The following is a 27,794-nucleotide window of genomic DNA, read 5'->3' on the forward strand; positions in this document are numbered from 1 at the left end:
TCCTCATTATCTGAATTCATTGTGTGTCCTTCTAGTAGATCCTTGCCAACATAAATGGAATTTCCATTCATTTAAATGTCTGATTAGCTGATCAGTTTTGATGACCTTTAAGTTATTTAGCTACATGGGTTCCTTCTATTTCCCTCCATTATCGCTATAAGATTGTCGCCTGCTGTTCACACTTGTGCACCGTTTTCTGCAGGCTGCATCTGGAGACGTTGGTCCTGGATGTACCATTTACCCACATTTGAAGCAAAACACTCCACTTGAAACACCCAGTTCATATTGGGTTGCATTTTGAATATGTTTGTAATCCCATGAACACTGATGGGATAAATGATTGTCATCTTATAAGAAAGAAAGAAAGAAAGAAAGAAAGAAAGAAAGAACAGCTGTCTTAAATAATTACAAAAATAACAAACAAAAATGACTGCCCTGGCTGTTCAAAACATGAATTATTATTTTTAAAAAAAAAAATCAATGGAGACAGAATGAAGAAGTTTCAAAATCTGCTGTAAACTGAAATGCTTATCTCTTTCTGCAAAAGCTGTCAATAAAAGCCCTGAAGTCTCCTTGAGAAACAAATAGGCACTTAGAGACCAAGCAGAACTATTTCATGTTCAAAAATGAAAGGTAGGAGATTGAAGACTTTTCCCCCTTTTTGTTTAACTGGTATTGAATGGGCATTGTGCGGCACAGCACGCAGTTAATGCTTGATTCTAACACAACCTCAATAAAACCTTGCGAAACTCTCAGTCTTGCCCAATTTGAGGGGCTTTGTGGATTGACAGTAAAACTTCTAAAGCAATACAATACTTAAAGGTATCTTGTTTATTTCACATAGGGATCTGTTTTCTCCACCACCTGCCACTGGCTACAGATAAACAGCCAGTTTGGAAGCCTCTGTTGACTCAAAAGTTGGGTGAAAAAATTGTTGGTTCACTAGCATGGGGGCAAGCAATGGAGGCTGCCTTCACCCTGGTGTGGATCCCCTTCATTATATATACAGCACAAGAAGACTATGACATCCTCCCCACCAACAGCATACGAATCAATATAGCTAACTTGACTCAGCACACACACATACAACCAAACTACACTGCAACCAACCGAATGCAACCAACCAAACTCTGGACCCTCCAATCTCTTGCAATGCCCACAAAAATAAATAAATATTTAAATAAAGGACCTACCCACGTGATGCTGATACAAAAACCCTGCACAAAGACTATGCAATAGAATGAAATATCGTTATCCCCCCTCTCTCTCCTCTCTCTTTCCCCCCAACTGCACTATGTATATGACTAAAGGTAAAGGTAAAGGTACCCCTGCCCATACGGGCCAGTCTTGACAGACTCTGGGGTTGTGCGCCCATCTCACTTAAGAGGCCAGGGGCCAGCGCTGTCCGGAGACACTTCCGGGTCACGTGGCCAGCGTGACATCGCTGCTCTGGCCAGAGCCAGAGCCAGAGCCGCACACGGAAACGCCGTTTACCTTCCCGCTGGTAAGCGGTCCCTATTTATCTACTTGCACCCGGAGGTGCTTTCGAACTGCTAGGTTGGCAGGCGCTGGGACCGAGCAGCGGGAGCGCACCCCGCCGCAGGGATTCGAACCGCCGACCTTTCGATCGGCAAGTCCTAGGCGCTGAGGCTTTAACCCACAGCGCCACCTGTGTCCCTGTATATGACTACAGTGTCTCAAACTGAAAGCAAACAAACTGTGAAAAAGATTCTATGAATAGAAAGTGGAAACACTATATATGTACTTTTTAAGTTTAGTTTTATTTTGTTTGTTTGTTGTACAAAAAAATCTTTAATTAAAAACTAATTATTAGAAGTTGGGTAAAAGTAAGTAAATTTTAAGTGGGTGCTGCTGCATCTGTTGTTGCAAGAAGCTTTGATCTCTTAATTCCTTTTATTCAACTTTTGTGTCACAGAAGTAATGATGACTCAACTATTGCTGAGGATGAGGCGTCTATGCAGAAGCAGGAAAGCTGCTGATAATCACTTCTAAACCTCAGGATAAATGGGACTTGGAGGGATTGGGATAGAAAGTGTTGAGAGCTTAAGGGAACAGAACAGTGTCAAGGTTTATCACGCTTCCCTCTCCAGTTAGCATCTTCAGGGTGAGAGATTTGTTGCACAAGGGCTCCAGTTGCCATTCTGAACTTAAGTTTCTTTCAAGAGTTGATGTTGCTATAAAATCATGTGTGAGGAGATGTTGGGGTGATCCAGCTGGAAGGTGACAGAAAAGGATGAAGTGGGAAGAAGGTACTGATGACTCAGTCTGTTGGAGGATACAGGTGGGGTCAAGAGATGCCTTTGGTGTGGGTCCCAGACACTGAGAAAGAGAAGGGGAGACAGGAGCAGGTCAACTGACATATGGGAAGAGAAGTGGGATCAAAAAGGACAGCAGCAGCAGAGAGTATGGATGAGTTGGAAGCTAGGAAGAAGAATGAAGAAGAGAGACTGAGATGAGCTGGAATGGAGAAAGGAGTGGGAATGTGTGAGTGAGCATGGAGGAGAAAATGGAGGAGGAAACAGAGAGTCAGGGAATAAACGGGGGGGGGGGGGGACGGACGCAAGGAAAGTAACAAGGGATGAGAGACAAACTATGTTCTCCAACATTGAGCTGATGTCTGCTCCCAAGTCTATACAGTGGTACCTTGGGTTAAGTACTTAATTCGTTCCGGGGGTCCGTTCTTAACCTGAAACGGTTCTTAACCTGAAGCACCACTTTAGCTAATGGGCCTCCTGCTGCTACTGCGCTGCCGGAGCACGATTTCTATTCTCATCCTGAAGCAAAGTTCTTAATCTGAAGCACTATTTCTGGTCTGTAACCTGAAGCGTATGTAACCTGAAGCGTATGTAACCTGAAGCGTATGTAACCCGAGGTACCACTGTACAGTTGTACCTTGGTTCTCAAATGCCTTGGTACTCGTACGTTTTGACTCCCAAACACTGAAAACTCAGAAGTAAGTGTTCTAGTTTTCGAACGTTCTTTGGACGGGGCTTCCGCAGCTTCCGACTGAGTGTAGGAAGCTCCTGCAGCCAATCGGAAGCCGCACCTTGGTTTTCAAACAGTTCCGGGAGTCGAACGGACTCCTGGAAAGGATTAAGCTCAACAACCAAGGTGCCGCTGTGTATCCCTGCACTTAACGTAATGGACAGTGTGACCATGCCAGATACTTCTACAGGCTCAATGCTACATAGTTGGAAGGATTCTGAAGCTGTCCAACTTCCACACTAAACAAGAATCTTCAATAACCTTTTTAGATTCATATCATGTTCTACTTGAGCATGAGATGGTATAATCCATCTTCTGTGTTTTATTCTTCAGGATCTATTCCCTCACAGTGAATAAATTGGCTTATTTATTAGAATTATTTATACCCTGCCTTACAGCCCCCCATGGAGTCCCTGGAGCGGTCCACAAACATACATGTATTATACTAGTGTCTCTCTCTCTCTCTCTCTCTCTCTCTCTCTCTCTCTCTCTTTCTCAGTAGGTCCTTCATGTGACCATTGAGCTGGCGTCTAGACGGAGTGCTTTGATGTGCTTCGAAGCTAGACATTGGTTCTGTGGCTTTTTAATATGTTGCCAGTCCAATGACATCTCTTCCAGAATCTGACAGTTGTTCTCATTTTGTGATCTCCAGCTTGCTGATGTCCTGAGGCAGAAGTCTGCTTTTAGAACCGTGCAGGAGTTTCCCCTCGACAGCATAATTGCCCCAAGTCACACACACACACACACACACACACACACACACACAGTGTCCTATCTGTTATAACAGCTTTATAGTCTTTCCCCTTAATTTATCAAGATTTCCCCCTTAGGCCTCAATCTTCTAAGTGAAATTATTTTGTGGTATATGATGATATTCAGCATCAAAGAATGGAACTGTCAAGCGGTTTTCCCCACAGCCAACTAATTCTCTCTCTGTCTCTCCCTGGCTGAACTGCAGCCTGCAGCTAATATAACCATACTTTTTATGTAAGTGGTTGCTTAGTAAAATCAGCTAAGTTGGAGTGACTTGGAGGGGGGTTGTTTTAAGGAATCTTCTTCGGATGTATCTATCAGCTACAATGTGTCAATGTCTATTACATTGAAATGTTTATTTTAAGAACAATTCTGTTCTGCTCATCCTGTTTGTTCTGGGTCTCTCTTTTGCTAAGTGTCCATTTTACAAAAAGAAGAAAGAAAACTATTCAGCAGAGTCCCTCGCTTCTTGGCTTCAAGGCTGCATGACCTGCTATCTTTATATGTGCTGTAAGGGTGCCTGACCTTCAAGGCAGAGAGAGCAGCCACCTGTCCTGTCATCTCAGATGATCTCACCCTTTACATACCCAGCCGATCACTGTACTCCTACAGATCCCATCTCATCAGGAAAACCCTTTCCATGTAATGTAGGAACTGGGCCTTGAATGGGACAGCACCCACCCACCGGAACTCCCTCTCATGATATATCAAGCAGGTGCCATCGCCATCGTCTCTTCAGTCCCTATTGAAAACCATCCCTTCCAACGAGCCTTATCTCTAAACCACTGAGCCTCTTGGGCTTGCCAATAAAGAAGGTTGGTGGCTCAAATCCCCACAATGGAGTGAGCTCCTGTTGCTCGGTCCCTGCTCCTGCCAACCTAGCAGTTTGAAAGCACGGCAGTGCAAGTAGATAAATAGGTACTGCTGCAGTGGGAAGGTAAACGGTGTTTCCGTGTGCTCTGATTTCCGTCACAGTGTTCGGCTGCACCAGAAGTGGTTTAGTTATGCTGGCCACATTACCCGGAAAGCTGTCTGTGGATAAACACCGGCTCCCTTAGCCTGAAAAGTGAGATGAGCACCGCAACCCCATAGTCACCTTTGACTGGACTTAAACGTCCAGGGGTCCTTTACCTTTTAACTATCAGTGAAGATTTTTTAAAAAAATAAAATATTATCTGTATTGGCCTATGAATGAATGAATGAATGAATGAATGAATGAATGAATATATATGGTTTATTATTTAGGTTTTTGTTTTTGCTTCAGGGTGTTTCACAGGAAGTGATTCGTGCATGAAATTGTCATGATCTCAATGATGGTTCTCTGGGGCTGATGTTCTGCTGTATGTGTTCCATTATTGGCTCCAGTTGGTAGGGATCACTTGCTTCATCCTGGCTGTGTAGCTGCTGTGGCAGAGAACAGTGGTCGTTTGGAGGGGTCGCCAAGGATGGGAACTTTAACATGATAATTGCCAGAGTGTTTGTGAGTGGGATCTGAGGAGTCTCACTCTGCTCTTGAAATCCCCCATGCTACTTATTGCTAGCCAGCAGAGCTGCTCCAGCAGTGAGTGATTCCTGGTGGTCTCCTAGCATTGAGTCCCCAGACAGTGTTGTTGGGGCATAAGATTGCGCACACCCTTACTTTGAAAAATGTACACAGGTCCAGCTTAGACAACTTACAGTATATGTATTCAGGAGTCCAGCTTTTCTTGGTCCCTTCCCCCATTTCTTTTTAAATGGATCTTTCCCTTAATCCCAATCAAACGAAGCTGCTGAAATCAGGGAGCTGGGATAGGGAAAGATGTGTGAACCTCCCCAGGTATACCAATGTTTCCCTCCTATTTTAGAGCTGGGAAACCAGGACCCTGCACTATTTTTGGAAGGGGTGCAATGAAAATAAGTTATGTTGGAGAGTATGGAGTTATGCAACCCTCCCAAGCAAAGGAGATAAGTAGATTACAACTTTTAGAAGACATCTGAAGGCAGCCCTGTATAGGGAACTTGTTAAAAAAATTAATGATTATTTTTGTTTTTGTATATGTTGAAAGCCGCCCAGAGTGGATAGGGCAACCAAGTCAAATGGGCAGGGTATAAATAATAAGACGATGAAGCTGATGGTGATGATGATTGAATAGGACATTCCTATTTTCATCGGAGAAATGTTGGAGGGTATGTACCCACTTGGGAGTAAATGTCACTGAACTCAATATGGCTGCACTTTCAAGGCACAAACAGAATTAGCACTGGCAGCAAACACACAGAATATTTGTTTTTCAAAGTCGTATGAAGTCTTGTTTGCAAGATGCTTTATCAAGGGGTGAAACATTTCAGTGGCTTGCATCTTTGTGAGGCCTTTGCCACTGAGGCTCATTGCATCTGAATGTGATGTTCTGCTTAGAATGCGTCTCAGCAGACAAACATTCATTTTTGCAACAAAAATATTGAACAGCCTTGAACACAAAAGGGAAGCTGTTGAAAGAGCCCAAGAAATAAATAAATGAACATTCAAGGCAGTGCAGGGCGGAATGTTGCTTCACAAGGCTTGCCTGTCTCTCCAAACATCATAAATGTTTAAAAACCTGGTTCAACAAGAAGGAGATTATCTGTGGCACAAATGGGAAGAGATGTGTGTTTCAGAGAGGCTGTTTCAAGTAGGGCTGCCAGGTTTTTTCTTCAGAAGCAATTCCATTATACTGTGGAGATCTGTGGAGCACTGTCCATGTTGCTCAGCTGGAAATTTCCAACTTGAAGAGCTCACATCACTTGCTGACCTTTTACCTGCCTGCTCGGCCTTAATTCAAAACCATTGCTCATCTTCTGCTGTGTGTTTTGGAAAGTGGTTTGTCTGTCTGATTTCTACACATCTGGACACCTCTTCAGATACCATATATCCAAATTTTACATTATTATTCCTGAGATCAGGTTTTCATCTATGTTTAGATAGAATTGGATGCCACTTGGAATCAAGATGGCGAACTGCGCCATTCAAAGCAGTTTTTAACCAACATTTACATATTTGTTTCTGAGATCAAGAAGCAACTTTTCATCTATGTTTCCCTAGGAAGAGGGACTGATTGTTAAACCTTTTTGGGAATTGCTGCTGCTAACAATTCTCAGCACCCTTTACAAACGACAGTTCCCAGGATTCTTTGGGGGGAAGACATGGCTATTAAAATGCTATAAGGATGCTAAAAACGCATGGTGCAGATGCGGTCTATGCCACACCATGTATTAAAGGGCAAAAAAAAAGGTATGCTTTTGATGCACATTATTTTAATCTTTTCAGATATTCTGAAGACTATTATCTGCAGATAGTTGGGAAACTACAGAATTGTACGTGGAAGAAGAAGCCACAAGAGTATGCAAGATTCAGGTAAGTTTGTTTCCTTAATTCTACAAAACTCTCTGCAGGAGAGTTGTCTATGAAAATGTGATATACTGAGATAATCAAAATCGTGGGGTTTTTTTACATCCGTTGTACAGATCATACAGTTGTCTGTTTCTTGCTGCTTTGGGAATAGAATGCTATATTAGGGCAATTTTCAGCAGTGCAAAAGCTGAAGGAATGAATAGAAATACTGCTTTGTCTACCTTGCTGCCCTGGGAGGGAGGGTAGGATATAAAATAAACAGTGAAATACCTTCACTATATAAAGAAATGCATAGGAGAATTAATCCAAGCTATTTCAGTGGGTTCAAAAGCAGTGTTCATTCTTTACGTATAGAGAATGGGTGGCATGTGCCTTTCAGCAGTGACACAGATTCTGTAGATTTGTAGGCAACCGTAGGAAATTTATCTGTCTTCCACCCATGCCTTTGCACTTTAACCTTGTGGGCGAAGTTTTCCATTAAAGCAATTTGACATCGTTCCCGATACCAGAATCCAAGGAGATTAAGAAGAGAAGTCTTCCGACGCTTTGCAATTATTATTCTAGCAGCTGTTAACTAGCATAATTATCAAATCCTTAAAGAGTATGTTCTTTGCTGATGAGAAATTACTGCTGTGGAAGACCTCAGAGGCCCCATATAGTATTGCTGGAACACATCTGATATACACTAACAAAGATCTTAGGTGGTCCTTATGTAGCCAGGGGGTCGGGGGAGAAGCACACCCCAGTTCAGTTCAGTAGGAGAGTATCAGCAGACTTAACTGTTTGCAGAAGAACAGAACCATCTTTACAGAGGAAGTAGGACTTTGGGGTTCACAAAAGGGTGACCAGAATGATCAAGGAGATAACAACAACAACAACAACAACAACAACAACAACAACAACAACAATTCATTTATGCCCCAACCATCTGGCTGGGTTGCTTAAACCACTCTGGGCAGCTTCCAAGACATAAAAACATCATAAAACATTGAACCTAATAAATTAAATTAATGCTCTAAGCTGCCCTGAAGTCTGAAGTTACTGGGACAAATACCTGAGTTTGATGGGCTTTGGGTTATGCCACTAAACTCTTGATGCAGATGTGTGGCAATGAGAGCTAATTTTAAACAGTACCCAATAAACAGATTGAAAAGCTATTTCATTATAACTCGCATGCAGCAGCAGTGACATTATCTTTGTAGACGGTTACCAATTAGCTGCTTTTCAAAAACAACCCACAGATTTACTTATTTTTAATGTGTTTTTAAATATAAACTCAAACTATAGGTTCTGCAACTGGAAGATAATTAAGAAAATGAGGCAGAATCTAAGGCTTTTGTTTTTGGTCTGCTTTTCCTCTAATAGAATGAGGCAGGGTGACTTTTTGTTTCTGCATACATAACCAACTGAGTTGCTGGTGGTTCTGAGGGAGAAATGTTTCTTTAACAAGTGCCGGTTTTCATGTAACTCCCCCCACCTCCGCCCGATATCTTCTCCTTTTTGCACTTTTCAGAAACAGGATATTAAAATTTCACAGAGATTTTGCTTTGACAACACATCAGAGGCTGGCAAGAGTTCTGATCTTTTAATACATCTGAGAAAACAGGCTTCTCCTGTTAGAACCGACTACATCCCCTGAATTTCTCAGTAATTGTGAAGACACACATGTTGCGGATTGATCTCTCTGTGCCCCCATTAGAGAAGTAGATCAACCAACCATCTGGGGTGCCAACATTCTTGGGGAGTCTGTTTCCGCTATGAAAATGTTTTGAAAAGGAAACTGCTGCTTAGAGGAGGCTCATCGTGACCCTTGGGCTGCAGTCTTCTACATGCTTACCTGAGAGTAAGTCCTATTGAATGAATGGGTCTCCCTCTGAGTAGATGCCCATAGGATTCTGCTCAGTTGCTCTCCTTACAGCTGCGGCATAACTGAGACTCTTCTCATTTCTTTTGGCTTCCCAGCACATAAGCACTGAGCCAGCAGAGATGATACAGTGGTACCTCAGGTTAAGTACTTAATTCATTCTGGAGGTCCGTTCTTAACCTGAAACTGTTCTTAACCTGAAGCACCACTTTAGCTAATGGGGCCTCCCGCTGCCGCACGATTCCTGTTCTCATCCTGAAGCAAAGTTCTTAAGCTGAGGCACTATTTCTGGGTTAGCGGAGTCTGTAACCTGAAGTGTATGTAACCTGAAGCGTATGTAACCCGAGGTACCACAGTACTTGGAAATGGCAATCTAAGCCATTTGCTGCCTCAGACTGTGCAAGGCTGCTCCAACCAAGCGTAATTCACACATGCAATATGATGCGCACACAGGCGCCTGGCTTTCATCTGGAAGTCAACTCTAGGTTTTTGGCTGACACTTGCAGGCTTTTATCCAGATAGACCAGAGGTGGGGAGCATTCTCTTGTGGACAAACCTACAGGGGTGGCCACATGCCAGCTCTGGGGGTGGTCAGAAGCAAAAGTGAGTGAGCCAACTGATTCCAACCTCCTCTACAGTAGGTTACGTTCCAGCCAAGCAGAAGTCAAAGGTTTCCACACATGCACACAGTGGTGCCAACTTGAGTGAAAAATTGGGGGGACTCAAGACAGCCATGCCCTGTATAATCGATCTCAAGACATGGCATGCGCACACCATTTAAATGGCAATGCCCATCAATTTTGGGGGGACCCTCAAATATTTTAATGAGGGGGGAAGGGACCTTGGCCCCTAGGAGCTGGCTCCTATGCACACATGTATCTCTCTCCATCTGGGCAAGCAAGAGGCATTCTCACACTTAAAAGACACTTTTTGGTCAAGCAAAAGCACTTGAGAATGCAGAGCTGGTAAAATATGGTTTAGGTATAGGTGATGTGGCCCGAGGTCCCCCATGTTAGTGGAATCATTTGAATAATGCAGGCAGAGTCCAGACAGAAAAGAAATTGATAAAACTTTACTGAGTAAAGAACAATGTATAGCACAAGGATATATAAACAGAGGGGTTTGGTCTTTCTTAGGTCAGGAGTTGTTCATAGCTGGAAAACATGCAAGGGGAGAAACCGTCCAAATTATACAGCCAATCACGGCGTGAGTTACTTGAAGTGGTCTGATCTAGGTGGCACCAACACACACACCAGTTGGCTGACTGTTGACAGAAGTAACCCTTAGTTTACTAACTGAATGTTCTCTCCTGTTGTACTTCCAACACTCCATCCATGGTATATAGACCATGTGCAGATGAGCCATCCCTAAGCCCGAGGCTGGCTTTGCAAACTGACTCCATGCAACAAGGTGAATTGGTCCTTTAAGTGTTGTTGAAAGGGGGAGAAAGCCAGTGGCATAGCGTGGGTTGCTGGTGCCCGGGGGTGGGGCAAGTGTTGTGCCCACTGGGCAGCTGGGAGGAAGTAAAGAAATGACGGACAATGAAATAAAAATAAGCAAACTGCATGCCAGTCAGCTTTTGTTAATTCATATTACTCATTGTCTCATTGCTCAGCGTGTGATAAGGACAGACCTTGGACTTGGCATGTTGATCACCAATACTTGTTGCCAGGCACAGGTAAAGCCACCAGCAAGCAGCTCTGTCAGTGTTTTCTGGTGTTTTTCAGTGTGTCATTACATTAGGTAAGAGGTGTCAATGCATGCAGATAGTTGCATCAGTGTGGAATCTGCACTCCCATGCGTAGCAGAAAAAAAACCCATGAACACAATGGGCTGAGTTTATATTGGATCTAAACAGGCTAAGGAGGACAGTCATGACATATCTGTAGCAAGTTCATAAATACAGACCTGAAGATAAAACTTGGAAGTAGAAGAAATCAAAGCTATTCACAGTTCCTTCTAAATATTAACAGGGTGTAAAGGGCTTACACTGCTATAATCACCATGTTAGTGACTTGCTTTCTTGAAGCCTGTCACACATTCCCATCTATTATTGGCACTGTATTGAACATGCAAGAAGACCGATATTTAATTAATGAGCAGCTTGAAGTGGTGATCATGCAGAGAGGGCTTGACACATCCATCACCAGCAAATGTTCCCTGACACATAATTTAAAACCAAAAGTTTGAAACAGGGAAAAATGTCAATCACAGAGCACAGTCACAAATCAATTCTCTCCGTCTGCTCAGTGAACCACACAACATACTAATTAACCTACATTTTTGGTGTCTGTTTCTGCCCTAAATACAGGACCTTTATGATTCTAAGCTAAAGCAACTGTTGAAACAGGAAGAAAAGGTTGAGGGCAGAACTGGATGCACATCAAACAAAAGCAGCAGGAGGAAAGTACCGTATTTTTCGCTCCATAAGACACACCTTTTTCCTCCTAAAAAGTAAGGGGAAATGTCTTTGTGTCTTATGTAGCAAATGCATGGTCCCTGGAGCTGAATTGCCCAGGGGTGAAAAACAGATTGTGCTTTTTTTTTAAGAAAGAGGGAAGGGGGTGTTGAAAGGAAGCCAGTGAGCAGCTGATCAGCAAGATAAGGGACGCTAGCGATAAAGGAGGCTGCCTGGGAGTGGGGAGGTACAAGCACATGGATCCTCAGGATTTTTCCTTGGGTCACCCCAAATTCACCATCAGATCACATAGCATATCCATGGCTACAGCCTGCACATACAAAAAAACCATGCATCCACTGTTTTGTGGGACTGCAGTGGCGCAAAAACATGGTTACAAAGCACGGATCCGCATGGATTCTCAGGATTTTTGCATTGGGCTACCCCAAGCTCACTGTCAAATCACATATCATGTCTGTGACCACAGCATGAACCACAAAAATCATACATCCACTGTTTTGTTCAGAATATATATTTTTTCTTCTTTTCCTCCTCTAAAAAACTAGGTGTGTCTTATGGTCAGGTGCGTCTTATGGAGCGAAAAATATGGTAGCTTCGGGTGTGGGTGATATTAAGCAGGGAATCAGCCTGGGGAGGAGTGCTTATCCCTTTCCCTGCCAGCCACTTCTCCACTATAACCCCACTTAGCCCCACTTACTTCCCACCTCTATAACCCCACTTACTTCCCACCTCATCCAACAGTTCTATAGGGAGTTTTGCATTTGCCTACAAATGTCTGCAATATGGGGAGGGCAGGGAGTAGTCTTGGAGGAAGCAATTCCAGAAGCTGCACAGAGGACATGGGTTAAGTACTCTTTTCCCCAACACATCTCCACTCAAAACCAACACCTCCCAAAGCCACTCTTCCTTAGGTCAGACAGCTGTGTGACTTTTCTTTAGAAATGTAATGTATAGTTCTTTGTAGTCTCCCCATATTCTTATTTGATAATAATAGTAATAGTAATAGTAATAGACACAATCTACATCCAATGGAAGGAGACCCATTTGCTTAAGCCCACATTAGTCCAGTCATGCACAAAATAGGGAAAGGGGGGCCAGGTTTTAGAGAAAGGAAATTTTGTGAGGGTATACTGAGCACTTGCTCTACTTGCAACCACATGCTTTTCTCCCAAGCCGAGCTGGAGTTGGGAAAGTGAGTCTGCTGGTGGACCCTTTTATCTTCTGCCCACCCTGCTTGTTCTCTACTACTGAGCTATGATTCTTTGGTAAAGGATGAGCCTTTTTGAACTTCAGGAGTCTATATTTCAGTCTCCCCCAATTGCAAATTAGCCCCCATCACTACTTTTTGCAAAAGACAACCCTGGGAAGGGGCTTCTTAGCACTCTCCCCTTTAGCATTTTTTCTTCTAATTAGCCCCCTTCAAGTTCCTTGCCTCCCCACCCTCATCCGCATAATAGATAGATGTTAAAGGTAAAGAACCCCTGGACAGTTAAGTCCAGTCAAAGGCGACTATGGGGTTGTGGCGCTCATCTCGCTTTCAGGCCAAGGGAGCCGGCGTTTGTCCACAGACAGCTTTCAAGGTCATGTGGCCAGCTTGACTAAACCGCTTCTGGCACAATGGAACACCATGATGGAAACCAGAGTGCATGGAAACACTGTTTACCTTCCCACCACAGTGGTACCTATTTATCTACTTGCACTGGTGTGCTTTCAAACTGCTAGGTTGGCAGGAGCTGGGTCAGAGCAACGGGTCCCCCATAATAGAATACATGGAGCACATTTATAATGGTGTCAGTATAATCATGGATGTTTTAAATGCCCTAATGCCATTATACCATGTGCAGAATGCAGACTATCCAATTTGGTGGGAATATCCAATAGTGTGGGAGTTCTGGAACGTGGGGTGTTTGCAGATCATTAGAATTTTCAAGTGAGATTCAATCACATACTGTTAAATTCAGGTTGTGTCGTTAAAGTCTTGCACAACAAACCTGCTTCCCTGAAAGATAAGATTTTGTGATAAGAAAAGGGATGGGAAAAAATGCACTGGAGCATGTGAGATAATCCTTGCTTTGCCGCATCGCCATCTAACCTTCCTGCAAACCAATTCAAATGAATGCTTAATAAATAGTGAATGTCATTTAATCTCTCCGCAAAGATATCAGGATGAATGCTCAGTAAACAGGCCCTCTAGAAGTGACCATGACTGCTGGTTACTGCTGTATTTTTTTTTAAGCATTAGATTATAGGTAACTCCCAAAGCCATGGTTCTCCATCATTTTGAATCTAATGAGCCTGAATTTCTGCCTAAAGACCCTCTTAGTCGATTGAATGCAGCAGCAGAGCCGTGCATAGCATGTCATTGGAAGCAAGCTTCTAAAAGGCAGCGGATTAATAAATGTTTGAGAGACTGTTTGCCTGGGTAAACTACTTGCTGAGCAAGTGCAGCAAGCAAGGAGCCCCAATTCTTTCTTAAAAGATTGTATGGCTGTCACTTATATAGCTGCTGTTGAGCAAGCTTCCCCTAAGGCTGAATTACTTATACTGAGGGCTGTAATTAGTGGAATGATTTCCAGAAGGTGTTAGCCGCTTGTAGCAAAAAACAATAGAGTCGCCATAAGCCACTAGCTTTATGCCATAATGAATTTGTTAGTCTTTAAGGTGCCACAAGATCTTTTGTTGTCTTTGCTGCAATCAGCGGTTTTCCTTGAAATAAGTGGGATAAATATTGCATTGTTACGTGTGTTCTTTCTTTTCACTGCCTGTATTTTGAGCTTTATTTCAGAATACATTCTGTGCTACAGACTGGACACATTTCAGTTGTGTGCTTCAGCCCAGAAGCAGGGAGGCAGCGAAGGCTGGACCTTGAGCCACAGGAAAGGGGAGCCAAATGACTGCCCAGAAAGCAGCAGGTGATGAGGGCTGTGGCAAACATCACAACATCACTTTGGCTGGCATGGATGTGCCAAAGCTCCCTGGGACTGGTGCTGGTCTCTTCTTCCCTTTCTTCTTCTTTACTTGCGGGGCTGGCCAGCTGGGCACATCCATGGTTACAAATGATTTTGTTATTGTTACTTTAAAATTATGCCTACAGCAAAATGATGCTCATTCCCAGGTAAATGTGCTTAAGCATCAGGCTAATCAGAAGTCAACTGTAGTCGTGATGGTGGTGTGATTTAAGCGAGTTTTTAAAAAATAAAATGCAAAACTGCATATATATTTTTTTAAAAAAACAACAACACATGGTTAGCTTGATCTTTCTGGTGGTGTTGGGAGGAAAAAAGAAATATTTATTTGCTGCTTTAGAGATTTCAGAGAATCCCAATGCAAACAGAAGCTGAAATTGTCCATTTTGCGTTATTTGTCCCATATCCAGAATGAAAATCGAATATGCTCAGTATTCACTGTTGCTGTTTTCAGTCTGCAAATGATACATAATTGTATGTTTGTCCCATCCCCCCATTTGCATTGCATTTCCTTTGTATCAAAATGAATTATCCTTTCAACTGAAATGAATGGTGTAGAATAATGTTGCCTTGGTCAGAAATTGAGCTGCAGCGGAACGGAAACAGCACTGCATGCACAGAACACAGGTTGGAACAGACATAGGCAAACTCGGCCCTCCAGATGTTTTGGGACTACAACTCCCATCATCCCTGACCACTGGTCCTGTTAGCTAGGGATGATGGGAGTTGTAGTCCCAAAACATCTGGAGGGCGAGTTTGCCTATACCTGGATTGGAATGTAAAGCAATTCCGTCTTACATGCTTAGGTGCTTCACATCTATAGTAATACACATGGCTGTGCAACTTGTCTTAACTGTCTATTATGACCATGAAGTCCAGGGCCTAAACCTACCTAGCTGCACCATCACCTGGCAGGACAGAATCAGGCAGTTCTGCCTTAACAATAATAAAATTGCACGTCAATAGCCATGGAGCAAATTGCAATTTGTGCTGCAACATGCGAAGCTGATCCATAGGATCTGGCTGCAAGAAAGAGAGATAAGACGGATGAGCTCAGTCTCAGTCTACAAAAACAGCAGGAATAGCTCTAGGGTACACAGAAAGGTATTTGCTCGCTAGATAATGCCATTTTTTTCTGTAAACATCAGAGCTGGATGAAAATTTTGCCGTCACTGGTTTTCTGAGTTGTGTTTGTTTTAAACCTTAGTGTTTCTTCTGTTCTGTTCTTTTATTTTGCTTGACTTTGGACATTTTAATGATTAGAAAAGCAACTTATTTGTTTCATAAAGCATTATAAACGATAATAATCTCATGCAAAGTCCAATGTCAAGGATGGTTAAGTTGCTGAGAATTTAACTGAAGGGACCTCTACTCATTGTATATGATCCCCCCAAAAGAGAATGTGTCTACTGCAGAACGTCATCAAGTTTTATTGTGTTTATTGATCTCTCAAGAAAGAAAAATGAATAATTTCAAACTACTCTTTTATTATTCCCTCCGTGGCACAGCATTGCGTTGCATTAATATCGCACTGCCTGACTGTGTTTTATCACATTAGCTAGACCATAACATTAATTAGAAACAATTCTTTTCTTATTCGTTCTGAAATCTCCTTTTATGCTAGACTGTTTCCGATTATATTGAAGCATTCCCTTTTATGCTGGGGGCAATAAAGAAGAGGTGCGCACCATGATTGCTAATGAACGTTATCCACCACAAAGGCATTTCATTTGATGCTCAGATCTTGAAAGCCCAAATGTGCACTGTGCTGCCCTAAACTTCTCTCTGGATTGCATGCGAACACTCCAGAATACCTTTGGAAAGCAGGAATTCAGCTTAGAGCTACATCGGAATGGTCAACTTCACGGGTTCAACTTCATATTTTTCTGCCATGACTTAACATTGGCAACTTTGCACCATATTCTTCATGGTAGTGACTGGGCTGGTCAAAGCATGAATGAAATTTTAAAAAAATTAAATTGCTGGCACAACAGACAGCCAAGAGAGTTGGTGGAAGCAGCGTGGATGCAAAGCACTTCCTACATATTCAAGCAATTTCTTGGGGAGTGGGGGACACAAATGTTCAGTTGCCTTGAACGCAAAACCCACTTCCGTCCAAGTGGTTTTGCCTTTGCCCTGATGCTGCCTCCACCCTGCAAAACCTCCCCACTGTTTAGCACTAAATCAGAACAGCAATCGAAAACCTGATTGCTGTTTTCCAAAGCAACATGGCAAATGGAGGCGTAAATGATCCCTCACAATCTGATGACCATCAGTTAAAGGGAGCCTCTTTGAAGTTGAGTTTTCAGTGTTGATCAGCTAAAATGGAAAAAAGTAAGGTCTCAGACTTAGAGCCTAAAAGAATACGACACAAAAGGAAAGTGGATTGAAAGGAAGGAGGAAATAAGGAAAGTCAGATGCAAGTTCTTTGTTCCAAGTTCTTCTGATGACTATCTGGCGTGGAAAAATTCAAAGAAAAAACTGTGCCTCTTTGCTGTATGGATGGGGTGGTTCCTCACCCCTTTTCTTTCCTCCTTTACTGGAGTCTCCTGGGGCGGCTTCTGCCAGGTGACAGGTGATGGAGCGAGGAGCCTGGCTTCTCAGCAGAGCTGTTCATGGTCTTTCATCCCTCCTCTTCCCTCCTCTATTACAATCGGATGCACTGGGTGCTGCCAGGGGCCACGCATAATAAAGCTGGTTTTGTTTTGTGTTCCTTTGCCGCCTCCACAATGTTTATTATGCTGATCATTTATTTATTTATTGTTGTTGTGCAGGTCAGAGCTTGCCTCGTGCTGTGATGCTGCTCACAACTTTATCGCTTCTCAAAATAACACCCCGCTGGGAAGCAACATGAGTTATGAAGTGGACAACAAGAAAACCATTCACATCACAGAGGATATATTCAGAATGCTGCCTGAGGTAATAAGAGCTCCTTGGATGGTTTCATGGCCATAAAAATGTAATCTAAAAGACACACACACCTTCAATCCTTTGGTATTCTGTGGGTGCCTCCAGACCCAGTATTTTGCAGGAAGGACTCACACATATCAATAAATGTAGGTTTGTGTAATTGAAGAGAATTAAAGCAATCTGTTGCCTTAGTGCAACAAATCACTTAAAAAACAACTTTTTGTGATTAGGAAAGTGATAGGGAAATCCACTGGAAATGGTGGGATGAATGAATGATTAATTGTGAGATGCATTAGTACCCAACAAGCAACTCAGGATGAAAGCAGGAGGAATGTTCTGTGCCATATAAGCTCTCCACAAATAAATCATAATAAACAATCAATAAAGTCGGCATAGATTAACCTCCATGCAAGCAAATCAAGATGAATACTCAATCAAGTGGGGCATCTACAGGAAACCTCTGTGGTGCTGTACCTCAATACCTTTGCTCTATTAAATATTCCTCTTTTTTTCTTCATTTATCAGTAACCTAATAGCCAGAGTTCTGTGGGTGATGGGCCAATTAGAACCAAAACTCCCAAAGAAGCCCAGTCAAGAGCAACACAAAAAAGGTGTAAAGCGAAACAACCACGTCAAAGCAGAAATTAACACAGTTTAAGGCAAATGTCATAGGGTACAGAGAGCCATGAAATGATCCCCACACAATTGAAAGCCACCACCCTAACACTCCAGTTAAGACAGAAATTAAAAAGTATAATCAATGTGTTGTATTCAAAGTTAGTTCTGCTCAAAGTAGATTCACTGAGATTAATTAACATGACTAACTTGGGTCCATTAATTTCAATGGGTCTATTCGAAGTAGAACTTAAAAGACCTAAAACCTTTTTTGCTTGGTGCACAAAGGCACCAAGGTGAGCCTCTCTAGAAAGGACATTCCACAAAAGAGGTCATCTCCTTTAGAGCCACCCTCTGCATCTCAGATTGCAGGGGCCCTTGAAGAAGAAGGGTCTCAGCTGATGATCTCAGGGCCCAGGTAGAAACCATAGTTCAGTGGTAGAACATCTGCTTTGCATGCAGAAGATCCCAGGATCAATCCATGGCATCCCATGTTGGGTTGGGATAGATCCCTGCCAGGAACCCTGGAGAGCTACTGTCAATGTAGACAATAATGGGTTAGAAGGAATAGCAGCCAGATCCTGTATAAAGAGATCTTCCTGTGTTCCTAGGCATATCTGGCTGATTCCAGCGTCCCCTAGTTGTGAAGGCTCCATCATCATTTTCAGACCAATGGTCAATAAATAACTTTTATAGCAGCTTATTAGAATTAGTGGTGGTGGACACAGGACCTATGAACTCTTGGTTCTGCTATGCAAGAACAGAGTGCACCCGTTGTTTTTGTTTTCAGTCGCAGCCCCTGGATTACCCATTCAAGAACTGTGCCGTGGTTGGAAATGGGGGGATCCTCAAGAACTCCAGCTGTGGAGCAGAAATTGATAAATCCGACTTTGTATTTAGGTAAGAAACTCTAAACTGTGATGCGTGCAATAGCTTGCACAGGGACATAAGCACTCTGACACCAGCATCCTTATTTTTGCAGTTTTTCTTGCCCGTTTTCATAAGCCTCAGACATGGTTATTAGAAGTGCATGATTTCTACTTAAGGAAAAATTTCTGGCCACTTTGAAGAGCAGAAATGTGCTCTGAAATATGGAAGTAGCTTACACGAGCATATTTGTGGTCAGTTCCTAGTTGACATTTCTGTTCTCTTAGGGTCTGTGAGAGCTGAGGCTAATAGTAGCAAGAGAGAAGAAATTCAACACCCCCTCCCTGTTTGCTGTGTTTCAGACAAAAATGTCCCGATGATGATGATGATGATGATGATGATGAAACCTGGCAGTGGCATCTGCATTTAGCGCCACATCTAGTTTAACTCTTAGGTTTGCTTTTGTTAAGAGAATGGCTACTACGCACAGAAAGAGGGGTCTCCTGTTGCCCTGTCTCTCCCTGCCACTGTTGTGTGTGTGTAAATATCTACATCAGGATCTGCTGTCCCTATGGATCCTGCCACCTGAGGCAGTCTCCTTACCTTGCCTCATGGCTGGACTGGCCCTGTGTGTATAATATTTACAGCAGATGCATGTTGAAAAACCCATTGCAGACAATAGAACTTGCTTCCTAGTTACGTGTGCCTAGGACTGCAGCTGTAGGGACCAGACTCAAGTGACGTGTCGAAGAGATGTCTGGATGCTATAACAATGGGATGTTTGAAGTCGCTCCTAAATGGCTCTTGTAAAACTTCAGGTGTAACCTTCCCCCAACAATGGGAAGCATCAGTCAAGATGTTGGCAACAAGACAAACCTTGTGACTGTCAACCCGAGCATCATAGCACAGAAGTGAGTATGACTGCAATGTTCTTTGTGTGACTCGTGTTTAATTGCTTGATTCTCCATTAGAGAAACACATCGGCATGTCACCACTACAGCCACTGAATTGCAATTGCTTCGTTAGCGGTCCCAAGCTCCCTTTTAACTGGCAGCCTAATGCAGATTGAAAGCCCTTAAGCTTTTCGTGCTTTTGGAAAGAGCTGAAGCTTTGGTGAAAGGAATAAAGCAGCCATTTGCGATTTTGCTCCCACAAATTCTCAGCTGTGCAGCAAGAACGGTTTTACAAAAATTATAGCCACCATCTAAATCAGGGGTGACCATTGGGGTGGGGGGGGGAGTTGCACGCTAATGGTGGGGCAGGGGCAGAACGAGGGGTTGTGGGGAAATTCGATTCAGTTCCCATTTCAAGGCTAATCTACCTAATTCACATTATCCAACACACTACCGTCCTTTGAAATTCACATTTATCCAAATGTTGCAATGCTGTGCTCCAGCCAAGTAATTTTTACCAGGGTGAGGGTGTGCATAGAAATGCAAATATTAGTGAAAGTAACGTTTTGTTAGGGGAAATGGCATTGGGGGAAAAAGTGTTCATTGGCTTAAACTATGTACAAAAATATGTATATTAGGAGAAATTCACACTAAGATACACTGAATTTTCATGAGGACATGAAACAACAGTCTGTTGTTAATACATGAAGAACTGAACTTAAGACTGGAAAACGAGAAACCAAACTTCAGGTTTTTGCCCATTCTTAAGTCTGAACCTTCACTCTCTCTTTTTCTGCCACCACCATTTTCTCTCCATTGTTTCAGCCTCTCCTTTGTCTCTTTCCCCCTTTTCCAGCAGGCTGCAGCAGGTGGGACATATTGCTTTTGCAAAGGTTCTGAAATGATCACTTGCAGAGGACTTCTGCCATCCCAGATCTAAATGGCTGTCAGGTTCTGCTTCCAGAATCTGCTATCTTTCACATTCACCAAGTTATTTTAATGTGTGTGCGTTCATAGAAATTATATAAACCACTTGAGAGAGAGAAAAAGTCTCCAAGTAGCTCAGAGTACTGGCCTAGCTCACATGTGGCACTAAGCCAAACTATGTATGGTTTAACATGAACAAGCAATCATGCTAGTGCACAGTTTTTTTAAAAAAAAAACCACACCTACTTCTCCCTTGCCACACCATTGGGAGCTAAGCCATGGTTTGCTTTAGTGTTATGAATGAACCCAGACATGTGGTTTCACTCCAAGCTTGTGGTTTAGTGCTTGTGGTTACTTTGTAGGAAAGAAACCATGAGCTCAGGCACTCATGATCTATAACATAAGACAAACCATAGCTTACTTCCTAGTAGCGGAGCAGCAGCAGGACTGTGAGAGAAGTGAAGTGGCCTCATTTTTCTTACTGTGCACCACCACACTTGCTTGTTGTTGTGTTTGTTATTATTTATTAAATTTATATACTGCTAAGGCTTAGTCATGCTGGCCACATGACCCGGAAGCTGTACGCCAGCTCCCTTGGCCAATAAAGCGAGATGAGCGCCGCAACCCCAGAGTCGGCCACGACTGGACCTAATGGTCAGGGGTCCCTTTACCTTTTTAAACTATAGTTTGGCTTACCATTGCACACAATCACCACCACCATAACTCAGTACAGCAGCTAGTTTTGCCATACAAAGTGCGTTGATTAGATAATAAATAGCAAATAAACAGAAATGGGGCAACATTTAGTCTTCTTTTCCATGTTATTTACTTCCAGGGGTGGGGTGCGGGAACAGTTTGCAAATAATATGGAATTGCGCTATATTCCATGCTGTTTCTGGAAGCGGCTTTCGCATCATGTAAAAGCTCAAATATAATATGAAAATTAAGGAAACATCAGGAAAATGGAACAAAATATCATGTGAATGCAGCTAGAGTCTCACAGGACTGAACAGGGCATCGCTCCTGTTGTTTATATAGGAGGGATTTAATTCTCATTCTGTTTCCAGTGGTGAGCAGTTTATAAAATATAATAATTGACCCCACTCAATCGCACTCAGAGTATCTGTACTGATGAAAAATTTTCACATGTCTTTTCGTCTCTGCAGATATAACAAACTGAATGAAAAGAAACTCACCTTCCTGGAGAACATTGCAAGCTATGGTGAAGTTTTCCTTTTGCTCCCTGCCTTTTCCTTCAGGAGCAACACAGCAGCTTCTTTCAAAGTGCACCAAACTCTGAAAGAGTTCAGCGCAAAGCAGGAGGCCATATTTTTCTATCCCAGATATCTCAGAAATCTTGCCCAGTTCTGGAGGACTAAGGGCGTCAAAGCCTATCGGTTGTCTTCAGGCTTTATGATCATCAGTGCGGCTGTGGAACTGTGCGAGAACGTGAAGCTCTATGGCTTCTGGCCTTTCTCAAAAAGCATTGAGGGCACGCCTATCAGCCACCACTACTACGACAACCAGCTACCCAAGCCTGGCTTCCATGCAATGCCCAAAGAGTACAGCCAGATTCTCCAGCTCCATGGAAGGGGTATCCTCAAGCTGCAGTTTGGCAAATGTCTAACTGACTAGGCCAAGGTAGGTTTCTTTGTGGGAATGTCCTGCATTTCATTAAGCCAGGGGAGTCCCATGCCTCGCATTGGGGATGGGGAACCTGTGTCCTTCCAGATGTTGTTGGACTACAATTCCCATCAGCCCCAGCCAGCATGGCCAATGGTCATGTACGATGGGAGTTGCAATTCAGCAACATCTAGAGGGCTAAAGTTTCCCCACTTCAAATGTTTTAGGCAGAACATTCCAGCCTGGTCTAGATGTTCTTGCAATGATTGAGCCTGCCGTGTAACTTGCAGGGCAGCCCTATAAGGTGGCCATTTCTTGCTTTAAAAGAAAAACTGAGAGTGGCCAAAATTACATTATGTTTGATTAATCACCAGATGCCAGAGAAGCAATATGGGATTTTAAATTGAGACAAAACTGAAGTGACTTGTCTGACTGCTCATTCATCAGTGAAGTGATGCAAGCTGATTTATTCATTTGGACTTCTCTTTAACCCCTCACCCTTTTTAACCCAGAGGCAGATAAATGCCAACTGTAGTTTGTGATGCACATGTGGTACGGTTTGCTCACAAATTAATAATAGTCGTGGCGTATTTTCTTCTTTCAGTTCCAGAGTGATGATTGCTAAGAAGAGAATTTGTATGCACCGCTGCGGTTTGATGTTGGATTTGATCAAATGTCAACTTGTGAGCATTAAATTGTGCTACTATAATTCAGAAGTATTTTGCACTTCAGGATGGCAGTCTTTTCCTTTTTTTTTCTACCATAGTGGCGTGTGTGACTTTAGATTACTGTAACCTGCCCTTTTTCTTATATGGAAACAAAATTTTTACAAAACCCAGAATATCCACGAGAGAGAACAAAGCCAAATCTCAGGATGATAGCTGGCAGTTACATTTGTAAAACTATTTATTCTTTTTGTTTATGCCATCTAAGAAGCGGTCTGTCTTAGTATCTTGCAGCTATAATATGACTGCACCATTTTGCTGATCTGCAAACAATTACACGTGGTTACATCTTCAGCTGGCAGTCTGAAGCGCCGCAGCCCACAAACAGTTTTACCTCCTCATTGTTGTATCCAAAGAACTGTGCTCCAGGTCTCTTACATTTTGTCATAATGATTTCTTTTAACACGGAGAAAGGGCTTGAATACCTGCTCGAGCATCTCCAGCATAAACAAGATGTGACAGGCCAGCTAATTTATCCTTTATTCTCACCTGTGGCATCAGAGCTGGAGTTGTGGTGGGGTGGGGCTGTCTAAAACAACAAAGTGCAACAAGGAAATATAAGCAATTTTATTTCAACTTCCCCCTTTCCACTTTTCCATTTAAAGAGACACCCACACCCACTTCGTAGTTGAGCTGAAGAGGTGTGTGGAAAAAGATCTGTTTGTTGAAAGCCAGGCATCCTCCAGTCATACAGCGTATTGTTCCAGTTTTAAGAGCAAATGGGACTTGCGGGTGAGGAGAGTGAAATATTCCCCTTGCCTGTGTGAGGAGCACAAAATTCTCCCCCTTGCCTATGGCTTACCTCCTTGCAGTTTGACCTCCAAGGTGATGCTGCCTCCAACTGGACTTAAGTTCTGGAAGTCAGCCCTACTGGGAGGAAATTATGGACTACACAGATGACATAATGAAGGGAGGCAAGTTAGAAGGTAAAACAAAATTAGATTGTTTTTTTTTTCCAAATACATTTTTATTGAGGTTATACACATAACAAACATACAAACAGATACAAAAGAAAAAATTATAACAAAAAAAAAACAAAAAAAGCGTCAGGATATACAAGCCAACTTTTTCCTCTCTCTAACTATACAAAGATAGATTAATCTGGCTGTTTCACAAAACAGTAAACGATTACAAAAAAAAACAAAACACACACACGCAAAAACCACCTCCTGGACTTCCTTCCATCCTTTTGGTAAGTATCAAATATCTGCTTCCATTACGTATTTGATTTTTAATCTATAGGCCTAAATTCACACGCTGGTAGTATTGTTCTGACCCCGCCAATCACATTAAGCATTTATTCCAATATAGTTCCAGTATTTACTCCAATTTTTCAGAGATTTCTGTTCATCGTGGTCTCTTAATTTACCTGTTAATTTATCAAGCTCAGCATAATTTATCATTTTAATTTGCCAATCATTTATATTGGGGATAGTTTCCACTTTCCAATATTGTGCCAATAAAATTCTCGCTGCTGTGGTGGCATAGAGGAATATCGTTCTATCTTCTTTCTTAATATCTTTACCCGTCATTCCCAGCAAAAAGGCTTCGGGTCTTTTGGGAAAAGTGTATTTAAATATTCTTTTAAGCTCATTGTAAACATTTCCAGTAATTGAAATGATATGAAATGGAATCGGTTTACAATGATATGAAATGGAATCGGTTTACAAAATTAGATTGTTAATTGTTGGCCTATGTGTTAGGATGGGGCTGTGAGCAGGACTCTGAGGTGAGCCAGGAGCTCAGGAAGACCTTGTTGCTCAAAAGGGCTAACTGGAATAGGACACTGTCTCATGTTCCTTTCTATCTAGTTTAAGTGAACAGAGTTAGTTCAGGCCTGAGGGTGCTTCACAGAGAAACTGCCACCTGAACATCATGTTCTCGCCACACGGGGCAGCTATCCACAGACCCCATCAGCTCATGACAATTTCTGACTTACCAGCTTTCTGTCACGAAAGGTTGCTGTGGTTCCAGGCTCCATCTTGTGCACCTGTGAATCAAGGTATATTTTTCAAAAGCTACATCTGTCTCTAATTGATGCATGTTTTACAGAAGAGCTTCACACTGGGCTTCTACGTTTAAATTCTTAATGCTCATTTCATCAGACTACCTATTAGAATTAAATTATTTAAAAGCCCTGATTAAATTTTCTTCTATCAATATGAGTCAAGAGGGAATAAGGTACATAATGTTAACTAATAAAAAACCATCATATGCCCCTAGAGTAACATTTCCAGGCCATTTGTAGACCTCTGTCATCTAATAAGGAGCATGGCTTCCGAAATAACTCTGTGGGTCGAGTCTTCCCTAGGTGAGGAAAACGAGGGAGGGTTCTTTTTCACATGGACATGGACATAGCAATTTCAGAAATGGAGTCTAGTTCTATGTTGGGCTTAATTTGGGCAAAACAAGCAGAAAGCAGTCTAACCTAGCTGTGAATGGAAGTCCACTGGGGGCTTGATAAACCCAACTTTTTCCTCTGAGACCGTAAATGTTTGGCTGGGTGTCAGACATCTGGCAGGCCATAAGACAAAGGCTGGTGTCACAGGCTGTCCTCAGATTGCTGGGACACAAGTTTTGCACTCCTAACATAAAAGCTCCTAAGCTTTGAAATGGAACAGTCAGTATACACCTAATACCTGCTATCCACTATGTCAGGGGCCGAATGCTGCCTCCCAAGCCTCTTTCTCTGGCCCTGTGGATTCGCTGCAGGCCCCACCCTAGCCCTGCTTTGCATCTTCCTTGAGTGTCCTTGCCTGACTGGGATATGTTTTTGAACCATGAGATTGTCCAGGCAAATGAGTGTAGAAAAAAACTAGCTTACTGTCCAACGATAAAATTTACAAGAACTGCTCTGCCCACCTGGCAGAGTCCTCTGGCACCACCAACACTGGCTGGCATATGGCCCCCAGAAGGTTGCCTGAAAAGAATGTGGCCCTGGGATTGAAAAATGCCCACCACCCCTGCATTGCATGCTAACACACACACACTCCATACTGCACACTGCTTACATTACTGGACGTATAGTATCACCAGAAACTAGTGCTTTTTTTTCTTCTAAAAAAACAGGAGCCAATACTCACCATGTTGTTGTTACAGTACGTGCCACTGTACTGTTGTTTTTAACAGCAACAAAAAGAGGTCTGGTATTGCGTACCCTTGAGTACCCCCTGAAAAAAAAAAAGCACTGCCGGAAACTTAATTTTTAAAGTTTCTCTGCAATCGTCAGTATGGTACAGTGGGTTTAGAATGTGAGGAAATGGGTTGTTGGGACAAGATGTGTCGTCCGCATCTGACACAGGGTGTTTATCTCCCACAGACACAGAGTTGTAGAATTACAGGATTGCAGAGTTGGAAAGGATCACGAAGGTCATCTTATCCAACCCCCTGCCATGCAGGAATATTTTACTCAACACGGGGCTCAAACTTGTGACCCCGAGATTAAGAGTCTCATGCTCTTCTGACTGAGCTATTGAGCTGTGAATCCCACAGAGGGTCAACTGCTGAACAAGGTCCTTACAGGGAATCCTTATACAGACTTTACTCGCCCTTTGATGACAACAACAGGCGTCTTTCAGTTATAGTTGAAAGGTTGTCTTTAAAAGACCATTTTACGTATCTCAGTAAATATTTGGATATCCTTTCCTTTCGGCATGTGATACTATCAGGCTTCACCAACCTGGTGCCCTCTGGCTATCTTGTACTAAAGATTCAATCACATGCCAAAGTTAATGGGGATTGAAGTCTAAAACAGCCAGAGAGCAACGGGTAGCTGTAGGCTGGCCAAGATTGACGAACGTTGCATTTCGGGATATTTATACTTGAAAATTGTAGTAACTACTTGCAGCTTCTTGTCTCCTACAACTCTCACTGTATTGGGACCTCCCTTTTTCATGTTACTGTATGAACATAAGAAGAGCCTGCTGGATCAGGCCAATGGCCCATCTAGTCCAGCATCCTGTTCTCACAGTGGCCAGCCAGCTGCCAATGGGAAGCCCAAGCACAGCATCAGGGCCCAAGCACAACAGCACTCTTCAAACTTAGGAGTCCCAGCAGAGGTAGAACATAGCCATCATGGCTGGTAGCCATGGATAGTCTTCTGCTCTAGGAAATCTCCCCCATCGAAAGGTCCGGTGTTGCCAGGAGGCATTTGATGCTTTAAAATCTAAATGTGATATTATGGTCTGTTTGAAACTGTTGCTAAGCGTCTGACCGTATTAATGTATGGATAACTTCTCTTTCTGTGTGACGTATTGAGAGGAGTGCTGTGTCATACTTCTGTTTTTAATTTTATTGTACTTTGAGGTAAAGTTTTATTGTCAGCCAGATGATGTCGTCGATGCTCTGTATTGATGAAGTGCCTCAGTGCCAAAGACTGTTTGCTTTCATGTCATGGTGTATACAGTGGATGTTGCACTCATTGGATGTTGCACTAACTAGATGTGAACTGGAATATTTTTGCAATTTTATTTGGAAATTAAAAAAACAACAACGCCTTGTTATAGCCATGTCTTCCACTAGATTATACACATGCCTTCAGCCAGATCAGTAAGACTCCAGTCCTAAACACACTTACTAGACAGTAAGCTTCAAAATGGACTTAAAAAGTTAAAGGGACCCCTGACTATTAGGTCCAGTCGTGGACGGCTCTGGGGTTGCGGTGCTCATCTCGCTTTATTGGCCAAGGGAGCCGGCGTACAGCTTCCGGATCATGTGGCCAGCATGAGTAAGCCACTTCTGGCGAACCAGAGCAGTGCATGGAAACACGTTTACCTTCCCACCGGAGTGGTACCTATTTATCTACTTGCACTTTGACGTGCTTTCGAACTGCTAGTTTGGCAGGAGCAGGGACCGAGCAA

The 27,794-nt window shown here is 42.8% G+C and overlaps 1 protein-coding gene across 3 annotated transcripts in view; it reads left to right on the forward strand.

Moving 5' to 3' along the window:
- Nucleotides 1–27,439, forward strand: part of ST8SIA6 (ST8 alpha-N-acetyl-neuraminide alpha-2,8-sialyltransferase 6) — a 473,234-nt gene extending 445,795 nt beyond the window's left edge. For 2 of the 3 annotated variants that reach the window (XM_079948363.1, XM_079948365.1), the window contains 6 exons: nucleotides 7,043–7,129; nucleotides 17,150–17,294; nucleotides 18,691–18,800; nucleotides 19,586–19,678; nucleotides 21,754–22,228; nucleotides 22,821–27,439. In XM_079948363.1, the coding sequence (XP_079804489.1) occupies nucleotides 7,043–7,129; nucleotides 17,150–17,294; nucleotides 18,691–18,800; nucleotides 19,586–19,678; nucleotides 21,754–22,222 (904 nt within the window). In that variant the 3' untranslated portion in view covers nucleotides 22,223–22,228; nucleotides 22,821–27,439. Of the gene's footprint in view, nucleotides 1–7,042; nucleotides 7,130–17,149; nucleotides 17,295–18,690; nucleotides 18,801–19,585; nucleotides 19,679–21,753; nucleotides 22,229–22,814 lie in introns of all 3 variants that reach the window. The other variant, XM_079948364.1, reaches the window with a different exon arrangement.
- Nucleotides 27,440–27,794: the final 355 nt, after the last annotated feature.

This window comes from Podarcis cretensis (assembly GCF_951804945.1).
Source record: "Podarcis cretensis genome assembly, chromosome: 12".
NCBI lineage: Eukaryota > Metazoa > Chordata > Lepidosauria > Squamata > Lacertidae > Podarcis > Podarcis cretensis.